This window comes from Salvelinus alpinus, chromosome 23, assembly GCF_045679555.1.
Source record: "Salvelinus alpinus chromosome 23, SLU_Salpinus.1, whole genome shotgun sequence".
Lineage (NCBI taxonomy): Eukaryota > Metazoa > Chordata > Actinopteri > Salmoniformes > Salmonidae > Salvelinus > Salvelinus alpinus.
Window position 1 is genome coordinate 36697350 of NC_092108.1, and position 18805 is coordinate 36716154.

General features: G+C 42.9%; 1 protein-coding gene across 2 annotated transcripts in view; it reads right to left on the reverse strand.

Moving 5' to 3' along the window:
* Positions 1-8491: 8491 nt before the first annotated feature.
* Positions 8492-18805, reverse strand: part of LOC139550902 (fatty acid CoA ligase Acsl3-like) — a 31150-nt gene continuing 20836 nt past the window's right edge. Inside the window, exons 9-15 of one of the 2 annotated variants that reach the window (XM_071362152.1) lie at positions 18394-18533; positions 16761-16933; positions 16366-16440; positions 16003-16194; positions 15487-15601; positions 12204-12361; positions 8492-12034 (exon numbers count right to left, since the gene is read on the reverse strand). In XM_071362152.1, the coding sequence (XP_071218253.1) occupies positions 11877-12034; positions 12204-12361; positions 15487-15601; positions 16003-16194; positions 16366-16440; positions 16761-16933; positions 18394-18533 (1011 nt within the window). In that variant the 3' untranslated portion in view covers positions 8492-11876. Of the gene's footprint in view, positions 12035-12203; positions 12362-15486; positions 15602-16002; positions 16195-16298; positions 16441-16760; positions 16934-18393; positions 18534-18805 lie in introns of those variants that run through there. The other variant, XR_011670150.1, reaches the window with a different exon arrangement.

Genomic DNA, 18805 nt, shown 5'->3' on the forward strand with positions numbered 1-18805 from the left:
GTACCTTACCTTGTTTTTCAATTAATATGGTCAAAAATAAACAAATTGCTAAGAGCAATTTCTCACGCAATAATTTTGGTCTGAGTGGGGAGGGGAAAACTAGCTGTTTTTGTCAGAGAGGGTTGGAACTCTACCTAATTTACCGTCTAGTGATGTCACCAGGCAGGCCAAAACGCCAACCCGCCAAAACAGTCTGAAATTCCAGGCGGTCTTTTCAACCAGCTCTTCCACTAAAAGGGCATTATCATAATGACAAAGTGAAAACAGGTTTAAGAAATTATTTACATAAGAATTCAAACCCTTTGCCATGAGACTCAAAATTGAGCTCAGGTGCATCATATTTCCATTGATCATCCTTGAGATGTTTCTACAACTTGATTGGAGTCTACCTGTGGTAAATTCAAATGATTGGACATGATTTGGAAAGGCACACAACTGTCTATAAGGCCCTCGAGGACTGGAATTGCCCACGCCGGCATAAGGTCCCACAGTTGACTACATGTCAGAGCAAAAACCAAGCCATGAGATTGAAGGAATTGTCTGTAGCGCTTCGAGACAGGAAAGTCCCCAAGAACAGTGGCCTCCATCATTATTAAATGGAAGAAGTTTAGACCACCAATCCTCTTCCTAGAGCTGGCTGCCCAGACTGATAGTCACTCTGACAGAGTGCCAGAGTTCCTCTGTGGAGCTGGGAGAACCTTCCAGAAGGACAACCATCAATGCAGCACTCCACCAATCAGGCCTTTATGGTAGAGTGGCCAGATGGAAGCCACTCCTCAGTTAAAGGCACATGACATGCCTTTTTTCAGCTGCAGGGACTGGGAGACTAGTCAGGATTGAGGGGAAGATGAATGGAGCAAAGTATAGAGAGATCCTTGATGAAAACCTGCTCAGGACCTCAGACTGTGGCGAATGTTCACCTTCCAACAGGACAAGGACCCTAAGCACACAGCCAAGGCAACGCAGGAGTGGCTTTGGGACAAGTCTCTGAATGTCCTTGAGTGGCCCGGAAACCGATCTCTGGAGAGACCTGAAAATAGCTGTGCAGCGATGCTCCTCATCCAACCTGTCAGAGCTTGAAGAGGATCTGCAGAGAATGGGAGAAACTCCCCAAATACAGGTTTGCCAAGCTTGTTGTGTCATACTCAAGAAGACTCAAGGCTGTAATTGCTGCCAAAGCTGCTTCAACAAAGTACTGACTAAAGGGTCTGAATACTTATGTAAATGTAACATTTCTAAAAACATGTTTTTGCTTTGTCATTGTGGGGTATTGTGAGTAGATTGATGAGGTGAAATTTTTTTTTAATTTCATAAGGCTGCTCTGTAACAAAACGTGGACAAATTGAAGGGGTCTGAATACTTTCCGAATGCACAGTATACAGTCAGTGGCCAGTTTAGTGAAAACCATTTTCTCCTACAGACAGTGAGTCACGTTTGTCGTGGCTTGCTATATAAAGCAGGCCAACCTGCATTGAGCGTGGTATGATCGTCGGCCGGCCTTCAGGGCTTTTCACTCACGACAGTGTCTAGGGTTTTACCGAGAACGATGCGACCAACAACAAAAACATCCAGTCAGCTGCAGTGTTGTGGGCGAAAACAGCTCGTTAATGAGAGATCAAAAGAGATTGTTAAGAATCGTGCAAGCTAACAGGTGGGCCACAAACAGGCAAATAACGGCGCAGTAGAACGGCATCTCGGGAACGCACAACTTGTCGGTCCTTGTCACGGATGGGCTATTGCAGCAGACGCCCACACCACACTGTAGTGCACTATATCGGGAATAGGGTGGCATTTGGGTCACATTCCACGAATGAGCAGCATCCATATACAGAGACATGCTGTTCATGGTTAAGCGTGTTTCCCTCCTTCAATCAGTGAAAATATATTTATACTCCAACAGACGACACTGGTAAGTACAGTTGAAGTCGGAAGTTTACATACACTTAGGTTGGAGTCATTAAAACTCGTTTTTCAACCTCCACACATTTCTTGTTAACAAACTATAGTTTTGGCAAGTCAGTTAGGACATCTACTTTGTGCATGACAAGTCATTTTTCCAACAATTGTTTACAGACAGATTATTTCACTTATAATTCACTATATCACAATTGCAGTGGGTCAGAAGTGTACATACACTAAGTTGACTGTGCCTTTAAACAGCTAGGACAATTCCAGAAAATGATGTCATGGCTTTAGCTGCTTCTGATAGGCTAATTGACATCATTTGAGTCAATTGGAGGTGTACCTGTGGATGTATTTCAAGGCCTACCTTCAAACTCAGTGCCTCTTTGCTTGACATCATTGGAAAATCAAAAGAAATCATCCAAGACCTCAGAATTTTTTGGGGAGACCTCCACAAGTCTGGTTCATCCTTGGGAGCAATTTCCAAACGCCTGAAGGTTCATCTGTACAAACAATAGTACGCAAGTATAAACACCATGGGACCACGCAGCCGTCATACCGCTCAGGAAGGAGACGCATTGTCTCCTAGAGATGAACATACTTTGGTGTGAAAAGTGCAAATCAATCCCAGAACAACAGCAAAGGACCATGTGAAGATGCTGGAGGAAACAGGAACAAAAGGATCTATATCCACAGTAAAACGAGTCCTATATCAACATAACCTGAAAGGCCGCTCAGCAAGGAAGAAGCCACTGCTCCAAAAACCTCCATAATAAAGCCAGGCTACGGTTTGCAAATGCACATGGGAACAAAGATCATACTTTTTGGAGAAATGTCCTCTGGTCTGATGAAACAACAATAGAACTGTATATTCAAGACTCGTTTTTACTGTGGATATAGATACTTTTGTACACATTTCCTCCAGCATCTTCATAAGGTCCTTTGCTGTTGTTCTTGGATTGATTCACACTTTTCACACCAAAGTACGTTCATCTCTAGGAGACAGAACGCGTCTCCTTCCTGAGCGGTATGGCGGCTGCGTGGTCCCATGGTGTTTATACTTGCGTACTATTGTTTGTACAGATGAACGTGGTACCTTCAGGCGTTTGGAAATTGCTCCCAAGGATGAACCAGACTTGAGGTCTACAATTTTCTTTTTGAGGTCTTGGTTGATTTCTTTTGATTTCCCCATGATGTCAAGCAAAGAGGCACTGAGTTTGAAGGTAGGCCTTGAAATACATCCACAGGTACACCTCCAATTGACTCAAATGATGTCAATTAGCCTATCAGAAGCTTCTAAAGCCATGACATCATTTTCTGGAATGTTCCAAGCTGTTTAAAGGCAGTCAACTTAGTGTATGTAAACTTCTGACCCACTGGAATTGTGATACAGTGAATTATAAGTGAAATAATCTGTCTAAACAATTTTAGGAAAAATGACTTGTGTCATGCACAAAGTAGATGTCTTAACCAACTTGCCAAAACTATAGTTTGTTAGCAAGAAATCTGTGGAGTGGTTGAAAAACTTGTTTTAATGACTCCAACCTAAGTGTATGTAACTTCTGAATTCAACTGTATTACCACTCACAGGAGACATTCTTCCATTCATGGGTACATGACTGACATCCTGTGGTTGGTTGACAGTATTGCACCTTGGCCACTATTATTGTTGCTCACAATTCTTTCCTGTGACTGTTTCATGCTGTTGGAATGAATGGAGTGTAAGAGAAGTCACTGCAGGTGTCTCAAGAGGAGTTGGGATATGCAAGAAACACATTTTCATTACACACTTGTGTCTAACAGAACAAATATAAGTAGCCCCCCTAATAATAACAGTGGCACGCACCTCAGAGATCACAAATCTTGCCATCACAGCAGCAAGATTTGTGACCTGTTGCCACAAGAAAGTGACTCCACTGTAAATAAATTATATTTATCTGTATTTATTTTCCCTTTCATACTTCAACTATTTGCACATTGTTACAACACTCTACATAGTCATAACATTTGAAATGTCTATTATTTTTGAAACTTGTGAGTAATGTTTACTGTTCATTTCTGATTGTTTATTTCACTTTTGTTTATTATCTATTTCATTTGCTTTGGCAATGTACACGTTTCCCATGCCAATAAAGCGCTTTGAATTGGTAGAGAGGGAACTCTGAGTGTCTTTTTTCATCTCAGAGGAAGAGGGCCTCTGTCTCAGCTCCTTAATGCTCCTGTTACAGACTCCTTTCCCCCAGTCAGTCCTTCTCAAGCCAGCTGGTATCCCAAATGGCCCCCTATTCCATACGCACTACTTTAGACTAAAGTCCTATGTGCCCTGGTCAAAAGTAGTGCAGTATATAGGGAATAGGGCGACATTTTGAATACTGCCTGAGTGGGTGGGCTTCAGAAGGTGACGATGTGGTGAGTGTTGTAGTGTGCAGCCAGGAGAGGGGGAGGGGGGAGAGGGGGGGTCCTGAAAGCCAGTGAAGGAGACAGTGGTTCTGTTATGTGATGAAACAGGATACATCCCCTGCTCTTAGTTTGTTCTGATTCTGTAGAGAGAGACTTGGGACTCTATTCAATCCGTATCACGGAAATTCAGTGTTACAGCGCGATTTAAATTTCAAGGCAATGTTCCCACGTTAGCGGAGACTGCATTCAAGGTAAGCACTGCAGAAGTCGGCTCAACAGGAAATGACGCTCCAGCGATACGGATTGAATAAAGCCCTAACTTCTGCTAGTCTGTTTCTCTGTAGATGTGGACTAGCTCACATCTGAACGGTTTGTTATGTCCACGTCAATTCATTACGCATCCCACAGTCATCTCCACACACACCTCGGCTTCGTTGCCATATAATACGCTTCGGGACACGATTTGAATGAAGCCGTTGTGTTAGCCACTCTGTCTGGAATGTTATACATACACGCACAGACACATCAAAATCATTCTCATTCAAAAAGGGCATATCCACGTTAACAAGAATCAATATAATCCATGATTGAAACAGAATGAACATATTTTTAGACCAATCACAACTTTTAATTTCATGACAATTTTCCAAGGCCAAATTACAAATAAATAAGGAAGGAGACATTTGCAAATAGCCCATGATGTCACAAGGCCAGTAACCCACGCTAAACGAGAAGGAAAAAGACCCACCCCAAAAAACTGGTCAATAACAAAGACCAAATAGGTTTAAATTAGGTTTTACACCTGCACAACTGGTATATCTTTAGGAGATTTGATCATATTAACCCCTCCCCTTCCAACATATTTACTATGAGAAACAATACGAGCGGTCAAATTAATCTGTACACCAAACTTTGTTCCTTGTCTTAGGTACATCAGTAGTTAAAGTGGATGACTTCACTACTAAGAGATGTAATGTATGTATATATGTATGTACGTACGTACGTACACTACCGTTCAAAAGTTTGGGGTCACTTAGAAATGTCCTTGTTTTTGAAAGAAAAGCTATTATTTTGTCCATTAAAAGAACATCAAATTGATTAGAAATACAGTGTAGAAATTGTTAATGTTGTAAATGACTATTGTACCTGGAAACCGCTGATTTTTTAATGGAATATCTACATAGGCGTACAGAGGCCTATTATCAGCAACCATCACTTCTGTGTTCCAATGGCACGTTGTGTTAGCCTTTTAAAATGATAAACTTAGATTAGCTAACTGATCATTACAAAACCCTTTTGCAATTATTTTAGCACAGATGAAAACTGTTGTCCTGATTAAATAAGCAATAAAACAGGCCTTTTTAGACTAGTTGAGTATCTGGAGCATCAGCATTTGTGGGTTTGATTACAGGCTCAAAATGACCAGAAACAAAGACCTTTCTTCTGAAACTCATCAGTCTATTCTTGTTCTGAGAAATTAAGGTTATTCCATGCGAGAAATTGCCAAGAAACTGAAGATCTCGTACAACGCTGTGTACTACTCACTTCACAGAACAGCGCAAACTGGCTCTAACCAGAATAATAGAAGGAGGAATGGGAGGCCCCGGTGCACAACTGAGCAAGAGGACAAGTACATTAGAGTGTCTAGTTTGAGAAACAGACGCCTGACAAGTCCTCAACTGGCAGCTTCATTAAATAGTATCTGCAAAACACCAATCTCAACATCAACAGTGAAGAGGCGACTCCGGGATGCTGGCCTTCTAGGGTTTTCTAATGATCAATTAGCCTTTTAAAATGATAAACTTGGATTAGCTAACACAACGTGTCATTGTAACACAGGAGTGATGGTTGCTGATAATGGGCCTCTGTACGGCTATGTAGATATTCCATAAAAAATCTGCCGTTTCCAGCTACAATAGTCATTTACAACAATAACAATGTCTACACTGTATTTTTGATCAATTTTATGTTATTTTAATGAACAAAATGTTTTGCTTTTCTTTCAAAAACAAGGATTGTTTTTGCTACATACAGCATGTACAGTGGGGAGAACAAGTATTTGATACACTGCCGATTTTGAAGGTTTTCCTACTTACAAAGCATGTAGAGGTCTGTAATTTTTATCATAGGTACACTTCAACTGTGAGAGACGGAATCTAAAACAAAAATCCAGAAAATCACATTGTATGATTTTTAAGTAATTAATTTGCATTTTATTGCGTGACATAAGTATTTGATCACCTACCAACCAGTAAGAATTCCGGCTCTCACAGACCTGTTAGTTTTTCTTTTAGAAGCCCTCCTGTTCTCCACTCATTACCTGTATTAACTTCACCTGTTTGAACTCGTTACCTGTATAAAAGACACCTGTACACACACTCAATCAAACAGACTCCAATCTCTCCACAATGGCCAAGACCAGAGAGCTGTGTAAGGACATCAGGGATAAAATTGTAGACCTGCACAAGGCTGGGATGGGCTACAGGACAATAGGCAAGCAGCTTGGTGAGAAGGCAACAACTGTTGGCGCAATTATTAGAAAATGGAAGAAGTTGAAGATGACGGTCAACCACCCTCGGTCTGGGGCTCCATGCAAGATCTCACCTCGTGGGGCATCAATGATCATGAGGAAGGTGAGGGATCAGCCCAGAACTACACGGCAGGACCTGGTCAATGACCTGAAGAGAGCTGGGACCACAGTCTCAAAGAAAACCATTAGTAACACACTACGCCGTCATGTATTGAAATCCTGCAGCGCACGCAAGGTCCCCCTGCTCAAGCCAGCGCATTTCCAGGCCCGTCTGAAGTTTGCCAATGACCATCTGGATGATCCAGAGGAGGAATGGGAGAAGGTCATGTGGTCTGATGAGACAAAAATAGAGCTTTTTGGTCTAAACTCCACTCGCCGTGTTTGGAGGAAGAAGAAGGTTGAGTACAACCCCAAGAACACCATCCCAACCGTGAAGCATGGAGGTGGAAACATCATTCTTTGGGGATGCTTTTCTGCAAAGGGGACAGGACGACTGCACCATATTGAGGGGAGGATGGATGGGGCCATGTATCGCGAGATCTTGGCCAAAAACCTCCTTCCCTCAGTAAGAGCATTGAAGATGGGTCGTGGCTGGATCTTCCAGCATGACAACGACCCGAAACACACAGCCAGGGCAACTAAGGAGTGGCTCCGTAAGAAGCATCTCAAGGTCCTGGAGTGGCCTAGCCAGTCTCCAGACCTGAACCCAATAGAAAATCTTTGGAGGGAGCTGAAAGTCCGTATTGCCCAGCGACAGCCCCGAAACCTGAAGGATCTGGAGAAGGTCTGTATGGAGGAGTGGGCCAAAATCCCTGCTGCAGTGTGTGCAAACCTGGTCAATAATTACAGGAAACGTATGATCTTTGTAATTGCAAACAAAGGTTTCTGTACCAAATATTAAGTTCTGCTTTTCTGATGTATCAAATACTTATGTCATGCAATAAAATGCAAATTAATTACTTAAAAATCATACAATGTGATTTTCTGGATTTTTGTTTTAGATTCCGTCTCTCACAGTTGAAGTGTACCTATGATAAAAATTACAGACCTCTACATGCTTTGTAAGTTGGAAAACCTGCAAAATCGGCAGTGTATCAAATACTTGTTCTCCCCACTGTATGTATGTATGTATGTATGTATGTATGTATGTATGTATGTATGTATGTATGTATGTATGTATGTATGTATGTATGTATGTATGTATGCATGCATGCATGCATGCATGTATGTATGTATGTATGATGTATGTGTGTAACCTCAGAGAAACACTCAAGATACAGCACTTAGTATATTCCTATGAACAAATCTTCTTAACCAATTGTAGCCTGGTATGGGATAGCAAAGCAGCAGACTGGACAGACATTGGTTGGGAGTTGAATACAAAGAACCAATAAAATATCAGGAACTGTAAGAAGAACGGGAACCAGCCTGCACCTGGGTTCCTCATTCGTAACATTATCAGTGTTTTGGACTACTTCCCAAAACCGAGGGTCCTTTTCAAATGCTGAAATATCCCTTCTGCTAAATATAGAATATCCAAGCTGTTCTTCTTCTACGCTATATACTGTACATTGCTCATACACAGTAATTAATTTGCAAACAATACATATATGGCAGCCTATAATGTATGTGGAATTCCAAACGAGATTGGCCCAGAGATATTTATGATGCTTTTAATCTTCCTGAAATGAAATCAATAAAAACGTAATTTTGTCTGGCACATCATTGACATCTGTATCCAAAATAATTATTGAGGAATAACTCATTAAAAGTTGGGAAATGTGTGAAATGTTGGCCTTACCCGGGCCTTACCGTAAATGTCTCAAAAGTACCCTTTTTAATTTCGTTCGGTATTGGATATTGTTTAAAAACAATATACTCTACAAGTACATAACATTTCCAGAGTGGTCGCTCTGCTACTTTTGAAAAGCTGATATATTTTTGGAGCACCAACAACACAGTTAATGTGGGAACGAATTCAGAACTCCCTCTGCTGGTGATTTGCACAGTTGGTTAATGGCCTATAATGTCAACTCATGTATAAAATGGGTCATATCTTCAAAAGGCCTGGGTAAAGCCAAAATTTCATGAACTTTCCAACTTTAAAATCAACGATTTCAACTTTAAAAAGGTATGCCAAACATCCTTACCCCAAAGTACCTTTCCAAGGATTACATATCTTTGGGCAAATCTCGTATGGAATTGCCCACATGACTTTATGCATGACTTCTCAACTTGGATTTGATATCTGAATACATTGTACGTCACAAATGTATATAGTGCATTCACAAGGAATCATGCAACCCAAACAACTTCCTGGAGACCTAACTCTGTTCACCTGTAGTGTCTTATTCTTCACCACTGTATTTTACTTTCACAAGGCCAAAATATTAGTCTTCATTACTATAATTGGTACAGTACTTTCACAATACAGAAAAATAAGTATGGAGTCATATTACTGCCAACAAATTTGAATGAACTCAAGATGATTGAATTCAGATGACATTTCTGTTGGCACTAATACCACACCATAGAGGCTATATGTTACTACTTCTACAACAATGTTTTCTGTCCTCTAGGTTTTCTTTCTACATTTAATTGGAAAGAGACAGGCCCGCACCCACACATTCATACACTGTGAAGGGGCTCTCTCTCTCTCTCTGTGCATTTTTCCTTTACATACTTTAGTTTTAGAATTTGTATTTCGTATAAATATTGCACATTCAATCTGCATTTCATATTTCATCAATAAGAGTAACAGTAACTAGAGGTATGACAAAGAAATAGGACAATGCATTACTGTAATACGAACAGGGGATATCAGAGTAGATAGGACTACCGTTGGATGACACAAACACACAGTCTGCCAAACAGCAACTAAAAAGGCAAACAGCTACAGATCTGGACTGGGATTCATTGGTTCTCCTAGAGACATCCATGCGGTACATAGGTCATCATTTTATGGAGTAAAATGGCAGGTTTAGGCCAATTTCAATAAAGACAATCCACGTGGTTAATGGAAGCAGATAGTCCAGGTGATAACATGGTTTATGGAAGCAGATAGTCCAGGTGATAACGTGGTTTATGGAAGCAAATAGTCCAGGTGATAATGTGGTTTATGGAAGCAGATAGTCCAGGTGATAACGTGGTTTATGGAAGCAGATAGTCCAGGTGATAACATGGTTTATGGAAGCAGATAGTCCAGGTGATAACATGGTTTATGGAAGCAGATAGTCCAGGTGATAACGTGGTTTATGGAAGCAGATAGTCCAGGTGATAACATGGTTTATGGAAGCAGATAGTCCAGGTGATAACATGGTTTATGGAAGCAAATAGTCCAGGTGATAACATGGTTTATGGAGCCACAGACCTGGTTTAGCAGGATACTGTGTATGTAACATCGTTTTGCTGGAGGAAACATTGAAAGGTCACAGACTTCTACAGGTCAGGTGGGGTGGGCATGCAGCGGGCTTCACAGCGACATAGGGGACTTGGAACAAGCTCAGGGTCAGAGAACGCACACACACACCCAAACATCAGCACACGCACAAACCACACATGCACACATACACACCCCTGTAAATTTGGACATTATTATACAGATTATGTTTCAAAGATGAACCAGTGACAGAGACTGCCTCCTACTGGTTAAGTGACAGAATAGAAATGAATAAGGGTCTCAGTAGGATTGGTGTCACATGCTGAGAACTTGCCCTTTAGGCACAGATCAAGGATCAGCTTGTCCTCTCCCCATCCTAGCCTCAACCACAGGGAAGAGAAACTAAACTTCGATCAGCTTTATGGGGAAACTGCATCCTACTTCCCCGTAGCCCCCCTGGACACCTCACCATCATTATTAACCTGGTCCCAGATCATTTCTTGCCTTGGTCAACTCATGACGTCCCACAAATAGTCAGAGGAGGTGGCTAAAGTACAAACCGATCCAGGATCAGGCTACATTACGAGAAACAGGTTCCACCAGCCAACCCAGGCACATCACATCAGCCCATAGCCACACACAGGGGCACAGAGCAGGGAGGAGATTCCATCACTGGCACACTGTAACATAGGACTTCATCTAGTCAAGTCAGTAAACACATACTCTTCCATAGAATAGAAGCAACCTTCAGGACATAGAGGCAGATGAGGGAGAAGAATTTAGGAAATTCACATGGGGGGGAAAAGAAAGAAGAGGAAAACATGTTGTTTTAATGTCAGTTTGGTAACAGATAAATGAGAAACAAACCATTCAGAAAAAATATAAGAAATAAGGAGAGCAAATAAAAAATGCGAGTTGCGTTCCAAAAATCTCATGGTTTCGCAAAACACTGATTTCTCTCAGACACAAGATGTTCATCGAATAGGTTTCGGAAACGAACCAAGACAAACCGATTACGTTAAAAAAAGAAAAATAACGAAACATGAACAAAACATCACCACATCCCAAAACATTTATACAATAAAAGAGATCCCTGCATAGATTCAAACCTGGATGTGGAACGTTTAAACCGAAGGGCCTCATTTTTCAGAGTCGTATTCATTAGTGCACAACATAGCAAAACATTTCTTGTTGGACAAGTTCAGGTAGTCCCTCCCTGTTTCAGTCAGTTTTCTTCCGTTTGATGCCTAATGAACACGATCCAGGCCACATTCACACAAAAACCATCCTTTCTACTATCAGGTGTCTGGACTACACACAGAGGCCGAAGACCATGCTAGACGGAGGATAGGAGAGAGAAGGGAAGGAGAAAAAAAAGGAGAGGAGCGGAGGAGTGGGACAAGACTAACGTGTCATTTTCCGTGTCTCAGCCGAGTCACGCCATGATGACAGCGTCGTCATAGCAACACACAGACCCCTAAAAACTTTTGGCGAAGACAAGCAACTGGTGTTGCTCCAACTGGCTTGGCCCCTCTGTCTTTTGTCTTGGGAAGGGGGGGGGGGGGCTGGGGCTGTTTGTGTGTAACTTGCCGCCGTACATTCTCTCCAGTTTTCTTGTCATCTAGATAGCGTTTGTTAGATTCCTTGCATATGTCTGTGTGTGTGTTACTTGCCACCGTACATTCTCTCGATGTCTTCCTGATAGTGTGATTTGAGCTCCTTGCGTTTGAGTTTGAATGCGTCGGTCACCAGGCCAGTCTCCGGTGTCCAGGGCTCTGCACTCAGACGGATCTTCCTAGGGATCTCAAAGCGCTCCAGTTTGGCTGTGGGGGGGAAACAACACCGGACTTTAGAGACGAATGCATGGGCTGGGGTTGAGAAATACAAGTCAACGCTAGGGCCAAAAAGATGGAGAAACAGTATGTTACAACCAGAATCCTCTATTCCTCCCTCCATCCGTCTCTCATCGTCCTCTCCATCCCTCCATCCTACCTGACAGAGCGGCCTCTGTGATGACGTGGAGAACGTCTTTCTCCATGTCAGGGTTGTTACAGATCTCCTCCCAGCTGCCCCGTAACCCTCTCTGCTCCGCCAGCGCCATCAAATGCTTCTGATTGGGCACCACAAAGCCAATCACGTACGACTGGTCACTGGGACGGAGAGAGTTAAGGAAATGGAGAGATAATATAGTGTTATTGTTATATTTAGACAACACAGTTGATTTGTATAATTCCTTTTTATATTATTATCATCATCATCATCATCATTCTAGTTATTATTATAATGAAAGGCAAAGATGGAGAGAGAAAGACTGGCCAGAATAGGATGAAGGATAGAGAGAGCAATGAGTCGGAAAGACAAAGAGAGAGACAGGAGAGGTAGAAAGTGGGTGACACAGACAGCAGATGGAGACATTGTGACTAGAGACAGAACAAGTTGACAAGGAGAAACAGACAATCAATGTTTTGTACCGAGTGTACAAAACATTAAGAACACCTGCTCTTTCCATGACAGACTGACCAGGTGAAAGCTATGATCCCTTATTGATGTCACCTGTTAAATACACTTCATCGTGTAGTTGAGGCAGAGGAGACAGGTTAAGAAGGATTTTTAAGCCTTGAGACAATTGAGACATGGATTGTGTCTGTGTGCCATTCAGAGGGTGAATATTTAAGTGCCTTTGAACGGGGTATGGTAGTAGGTGCCAGAGGCACCGTTTTGTGTCGTGAAGAGGGCACGACAAAACAGTCCCCTCAGGAGACTGAAAAGATTTGGCATGGGTCCTCAGATCCTCAAAATGCTCTACAGCTGCACCATGGAGAGCACCCTGACTGGTTGCATCACTGCCTGGTATGGCAACTGCTCGGCCTCCGACCGCAAGGCACTACAGAGGGTAGTGCGAACGGCCCAGTGGGGCCAAGCTTACTGCCATTCAGGACCTCTATACCAGGCGGCGTCAGAGGAAGGCCCTAAACATTGTCAAAGTCTCCAGCCACCCTAATCAAAGACTGTTCTCTCTGCTACCGCACAGCAAGCGGTACCGGAGCGCCAAGTCCAGGTCCAAGAGGCTTCTAAACAGTTTCTACCCCCAAGCCATAAGACTCCTGAACACCTAATCAAATGGCTACCCAGACTATTTGCATTGCCCCCTCTTTTACACCGCTGCTATTCTGTTATTATCTATGCAGAGTCACTTTAATAACTCTACCTGCATGTACAGTGGGGAGAACAAGTATTTGATACACTGACAATTTTGCAGGTTTTCCTACTTACAAAGCATGTAGAGGTCTGTAATTTTTATCATAGGTACACTTCAACTGTGAGAGAAGGAATCTAAAACAAAAATCCAGAAAATCACATTGTATGATTTTTTATTAATTAATTTGCATTTTATTGCATGACATAAGTATTTGATACATCAGAAAAGCAGAACTGAATATTTGGTACAGAAACCTTAGTTTGCAATTACAGAGATCATACGTTTCCTGTAGTTCTTGACCAGGTTTGCACACACTGCAGCAGGGATTTTGGCCCACTCCTCCATACAGACCTTCTCCAGATCCTTCAGGTTTCGGGGCTGTCGCTGGGCAATACGGACTTTCGGCTCCCTCCAAAGATTTTCTATTGGGTTCAGGTCTGGAGACTGGCTAGGCCACTCCAGGACCTTGAGATGCTTCTTACGGAGCCACTCCTTAGTTGCCCTGGCTGTGTGTTTCGGGTCGTTGTCATGCTGGAAGACCCAGCCACGACCCATCTTCAATGCTCTTACTGAGGGAAGGAGGTTGTTGGTCAAGATCTCGCGATACATGGCCCCATCCATCCTCCCTTCAATACGGTGCAGTCGTCCTGTCCCCTTTGCAGAAAAGCATCCCCAAAGAATGATGTTTCCACCTCCATGCTTCACGGTTGGGATGGTGTTCTTGGGGTTGTACTCATCCTTCTATTCCTCCAAACACGGCGAGTGGAGTTTAGAGCAAAAAGCTCTATTTTTGTCTCATCAGACCACATGACCTTCTCCCATTCCTCCTCTGGATCATCCAGATGGTCATTGGCAAACTTCAGACGGGCCTGGACATGCGCTGGCTTGAGCAGGGGGACCTTGCGTGCGCTGCAGGATTTTAATCCATGACGGCGTAGTGTGTTACTAATGGTTTTCTTTGAGACTGTGGTCCCAGCTCTCTTCAGGTCATTGACCAGGTCCTGCCGTGTAGTTCTGGGCTGATCCCTCACATTCCTCATGATCATTGATGCCCCACGAGGTGAGATCTTGCATGGAGCCCCAGACCGAGGGTGATTGACCGTCATCTTGAACTTCTTCCATTTTCTAATAATTGTGCCAACAGTTGTTGCCTTCTCACCAAGCTGCTTGGCTATTGTCCTGTAGCCCATCCCAGCCTTGTACAGGTCTACAATTTATCCCTGATGTCCTTACACAGCTCTCTGGTCTTGGCCATTGTGGAGAGGTTGGAGTCTGTTTGATTGAGTGTGTGGACAGGTGTCTTTTATACAGGTAACGAGTTCAAACAGGTGCAGTTAATACAGGTAATGAGTGGAGAACAGGAGGGCTTCTTAAAGAAAAACTAACAGGTCTGTGAGAGCCGGAATTCTTACTGGTTGGTAGGTGCTCAAATACTTATGTCATGCAATAAAATGCAAATTAATTACTTAAAAATCATACAATGTGATTTTCTGGATTTTTGTTTTAGATTCCGTCTCTCACAGTTGAAGTGTACCTATGATAAAAATGACAGACCTCTACATGCTTTGTAAGTAGGAAAACCTGCAAAATCGGCAGTGTATCAAATACTTGTTCTCCCCACTGTACATATTACCTCAATTACCTTGACTAACCAGTGCCCCTTGTAAATAGTCTCGCTATTGTTATTTTACTGCTGCTCTTTAATGACTGTTACTTTTATTTCTTATTCTTATTTTTTAAACTGCATTGTTGATTAGGGGCTTGTAAGCAAGCATTTCACTGTAAGTATTCACCTGTTGTATTCGGCGCATGTGACTAATACAACTTGATTTGAGAACTGCAATGCTGATGGGTTTTTCACAGTCAACAGTTTCCCGTGTGTATCAAGAATGGTCCACCATCCAAAGGAAATCCAGCCAACTTGACACAACTGTGGGAAGCATTGGAGTCAACATGGGCCAGCATCCCTGTGTGACGCTTTCGTTCTTAATGTTAGCACGGTGTTCTTAATGTTTTGTACACTCAGTGTTATAGAGACTCCAGTCACCGAGCGGTATATAATATGCGCATTGTTACCTGTTTGCGTAGGCGCAGATGTTGTCTACGAAAGGGCAGTTCTTCAGCATGGCCTCCACCTTCCCCAGAGACACATACTCCCCAGCCTGGAGCTTCACCAGATCCTTCTTACGGTCTACACAGAAGGAACACAATGATTGCTAAGGTAGATTTATACACAGCTGCCTTCGGGAGGAATTTATCTGTCGTTTATATATGCGAATCCTTTCATATTTGATTGTTTTTGACAGAGACGGGTATGAAGTGAAGTGGATACAGAGAGAAGGGGAGGAGTATGGCTGGTAGATTCGTATCCACGCAGACAAGGGAATCATCCTCTATGTGCCCGAGGGCGGTGGCTTTAACCACAAGGTCACCCTTAGTTAACTGTACGGGTCTGAATTGTTAGTTCACCTGGGGAAAATTTGGAGGATCTGCCGCTTTCATCCTGACTCGTATGCATTTAAATCCACAGATAGACAGACAAAATATCATAGGGCTCTCTCTGAAAACAGGTCTTTTTTCTGGGCTGCTCACCGATAATCTTGAGGCACCCGTCTGGGTGAAACTCCCCGATGTCTCCTGTACAGAACCAGCGCTGGCCGTTGCTGTCCACGAAGAAGTCCTCGCGGTTCTTCACCTCGTTCTTGTAGTAACCCATAGTCACGTTGGGCCCGCCGATTACAATCTCCCCCCTCGGGTGTGGCTTGTCTGTGCTGTAGTAACCGCCTGGAGAAGATCAGGAGAAGAGGTCTATGCCCAAAGCATCTTCAGCCCCACGTCCATCCCTTCCAATATAACTTTCATCCACCCTAGCCCCCAACCCCACTCACCTCCACCCTCCAAGCCCTCCCCCTAATATCACCGATTCTGCAGTCCCAGTGCTATGGAGGGACTCACCCTCCTCCCAGTCCTTGAGGGTGATCTCGGAGCAGATCAGAGGAGCGCCGACCCGACCTGTGCGATAGTCCCACACTGACAAATAGAGAGAGGAAAAAATACACGTGAGAACGACATAGCATATCACATTACTGTGTACAATCACCTGGCTTTCTCCATTGTGCCCCCATTCCTCTCTTCCATCAGGCAGCAGAAGTCTACACATTTCCTTCTCTTTTACCCTCCCTCCCTTCTTCTTGGACCTACCGCCTCCACCCACCCTCCCTCACCCTCAACAGCTCCGCAGGTCTCGGTGAGGCCGTAGCCCCGGCTGACTTCCTCCTTCCCGTCCCCTTCACTCCGTTCCATCCCCCTTACTCATCCCTCCCTTCCCTCTCTCCTTCCCGCTCTCTTACTCTCGCTGATGGTGCCAGCTCCGCAGGTCTCGGTGAGGCCGTAGCCCTGGCCCACGGGACAGCAGAGGCAGATGTTCATGAAGCGCTGGGTGGCGGCGGAGAGGGGCGCTCCGCCTGACAACAGCACCCTCATGTGACCCCCCAACAACGAGCGCACTTTCCTAAACACCAGACTGGAGAGAGAGGGAGAAAAAGAGGATGACAGTGAGTCAGAGGATGAGAATAACACCAAGATAAACAACAAGTCATTCATAATAACCTCTGTGTGAACCTTAGGTTTCTGTTTAACGCAGGAACCGGTCACAGCAATATTCGAGAATGTCGGTGTGTGAGTCTCCATTAAGGCTGTTGTGTCGCATTTTTGCATATGCATAGGCCTATATATGAGCCCAAGCCTGAAAAAAACCCAGAATTAAAATAATGATTATGACATTCGTTATACAATACATAGCCTACCGCATATTACGCACCGCAGAAAAACATCAAAAAATGATTTAAGACTTCTTTAATTGGTCTAGCCTACATTCCAAAATTAAACAAATTCTAGTAATCGCCTTTGATTGTAGACTGGATGGACTGGTTACCTTATGCTATGATCCAACATTTCTATCCATGAGTCTGGGAGAGAACGTAGAGGCCTAGGCAATGTTGTTGGTGCATTGATTGTGCAGGGCGGCTTACAGTTCACCTACAATAGTGAATTTGTATTTGATTTTGAATAGCCTAGTAAGAGATTTTTGTATATTTCATCATTAATTGGGTGATACATTACCTTTAGCTACAGAATATCTCACCACCGTGCGTTTCCATCTCCTCCCCTCTCTCCTTCATTCCTTTCTCATGCGCGCAGAGAGAGGGGCCGTCGACAGTTTAATTAAATACTCTATATTTCATTGTGAAAACATGTTATTTTCGATGTTCTCGAACAGATTTCACTAGGTTTCCTAAATTAAGTACTTTAGTCGTACCATGAGGCCCATTACATGTTTTGATTTATAAGACATTCTAAGGTTTGTATCTCTCACAAGTAAAGTTGCCAAATAACTCAATCTAGCGTATAGGACCTGTTTCAAATTATCACTTTTACGCTCTACATTGCCTTCATATGCGTACTCGCTCCGGAATGGGAAAAATATCCTTTCTATTTTATTCAGCCAAGTTCAATTATATTCCTCTAACTATTAAATATTATAATATAAAATAATGGCACGGGACCTAAAGGCATAACTTGTCAGCTAAACCAACAAGCCTACAGCCAACAGGATAACATACAGTTAGACCAACTCATATTCTGTCCTTCTGATATACATTTTCTTCATTATGTTTCTTTAGACCTACCTAAAATAAATACTGGATATATTGTGATGGTGAATATTAAATTGATTTAGTAGACTTTTTAAATGTAGATGTTCCAAAGGCACATCAGCGGCTTGTATGAGCGGAGGCACGGAGATGCTAAATGTGTTTATGTTAATTAGGGTCAATTACCGTGAGACCGGCGGTCTTTAGCATGACAATAACCGGCTGACAAAATGTCATGACCGCCACAGTGCTAGTTCAACCTCCTGGAGACTCTCCATCAATCATTACCCATTGACTGTGTGTGTGTGTGTGTTACAGGTGTGTGTATGACCTGTCACAGAGCGGGGTCTTGTAGCCCTTGGTGATCTGTTCCATCTTATAGTTGTAGGCCAACACAAACAGGGTTCTCTGCACACTGCTCATCTCCTCCACCTTGGTCATCACATTCTTATAGATCCGATCCATGATCTCCTACAGGAGGGAGAACAAGGGACAGAGAAGGAAAGAGAACAAAACACAACTTCAATTTTAAAAATAATAATAATAATAAATTCTGTTCATGTCTTACTCGAGTATACAGTGGGGAGAACAAGTATTTGATACACTGCCGATTTTGCAGGTTTTCCTACTTACAAAGCATGTAGAGGTCTGTAATTTTTATCATAGGTACACTTCAACTGTGAGAGACGGAATCTAAAACAAAAATCCAGAAAATCACATTGTATGATTTTTAAATAATTAAT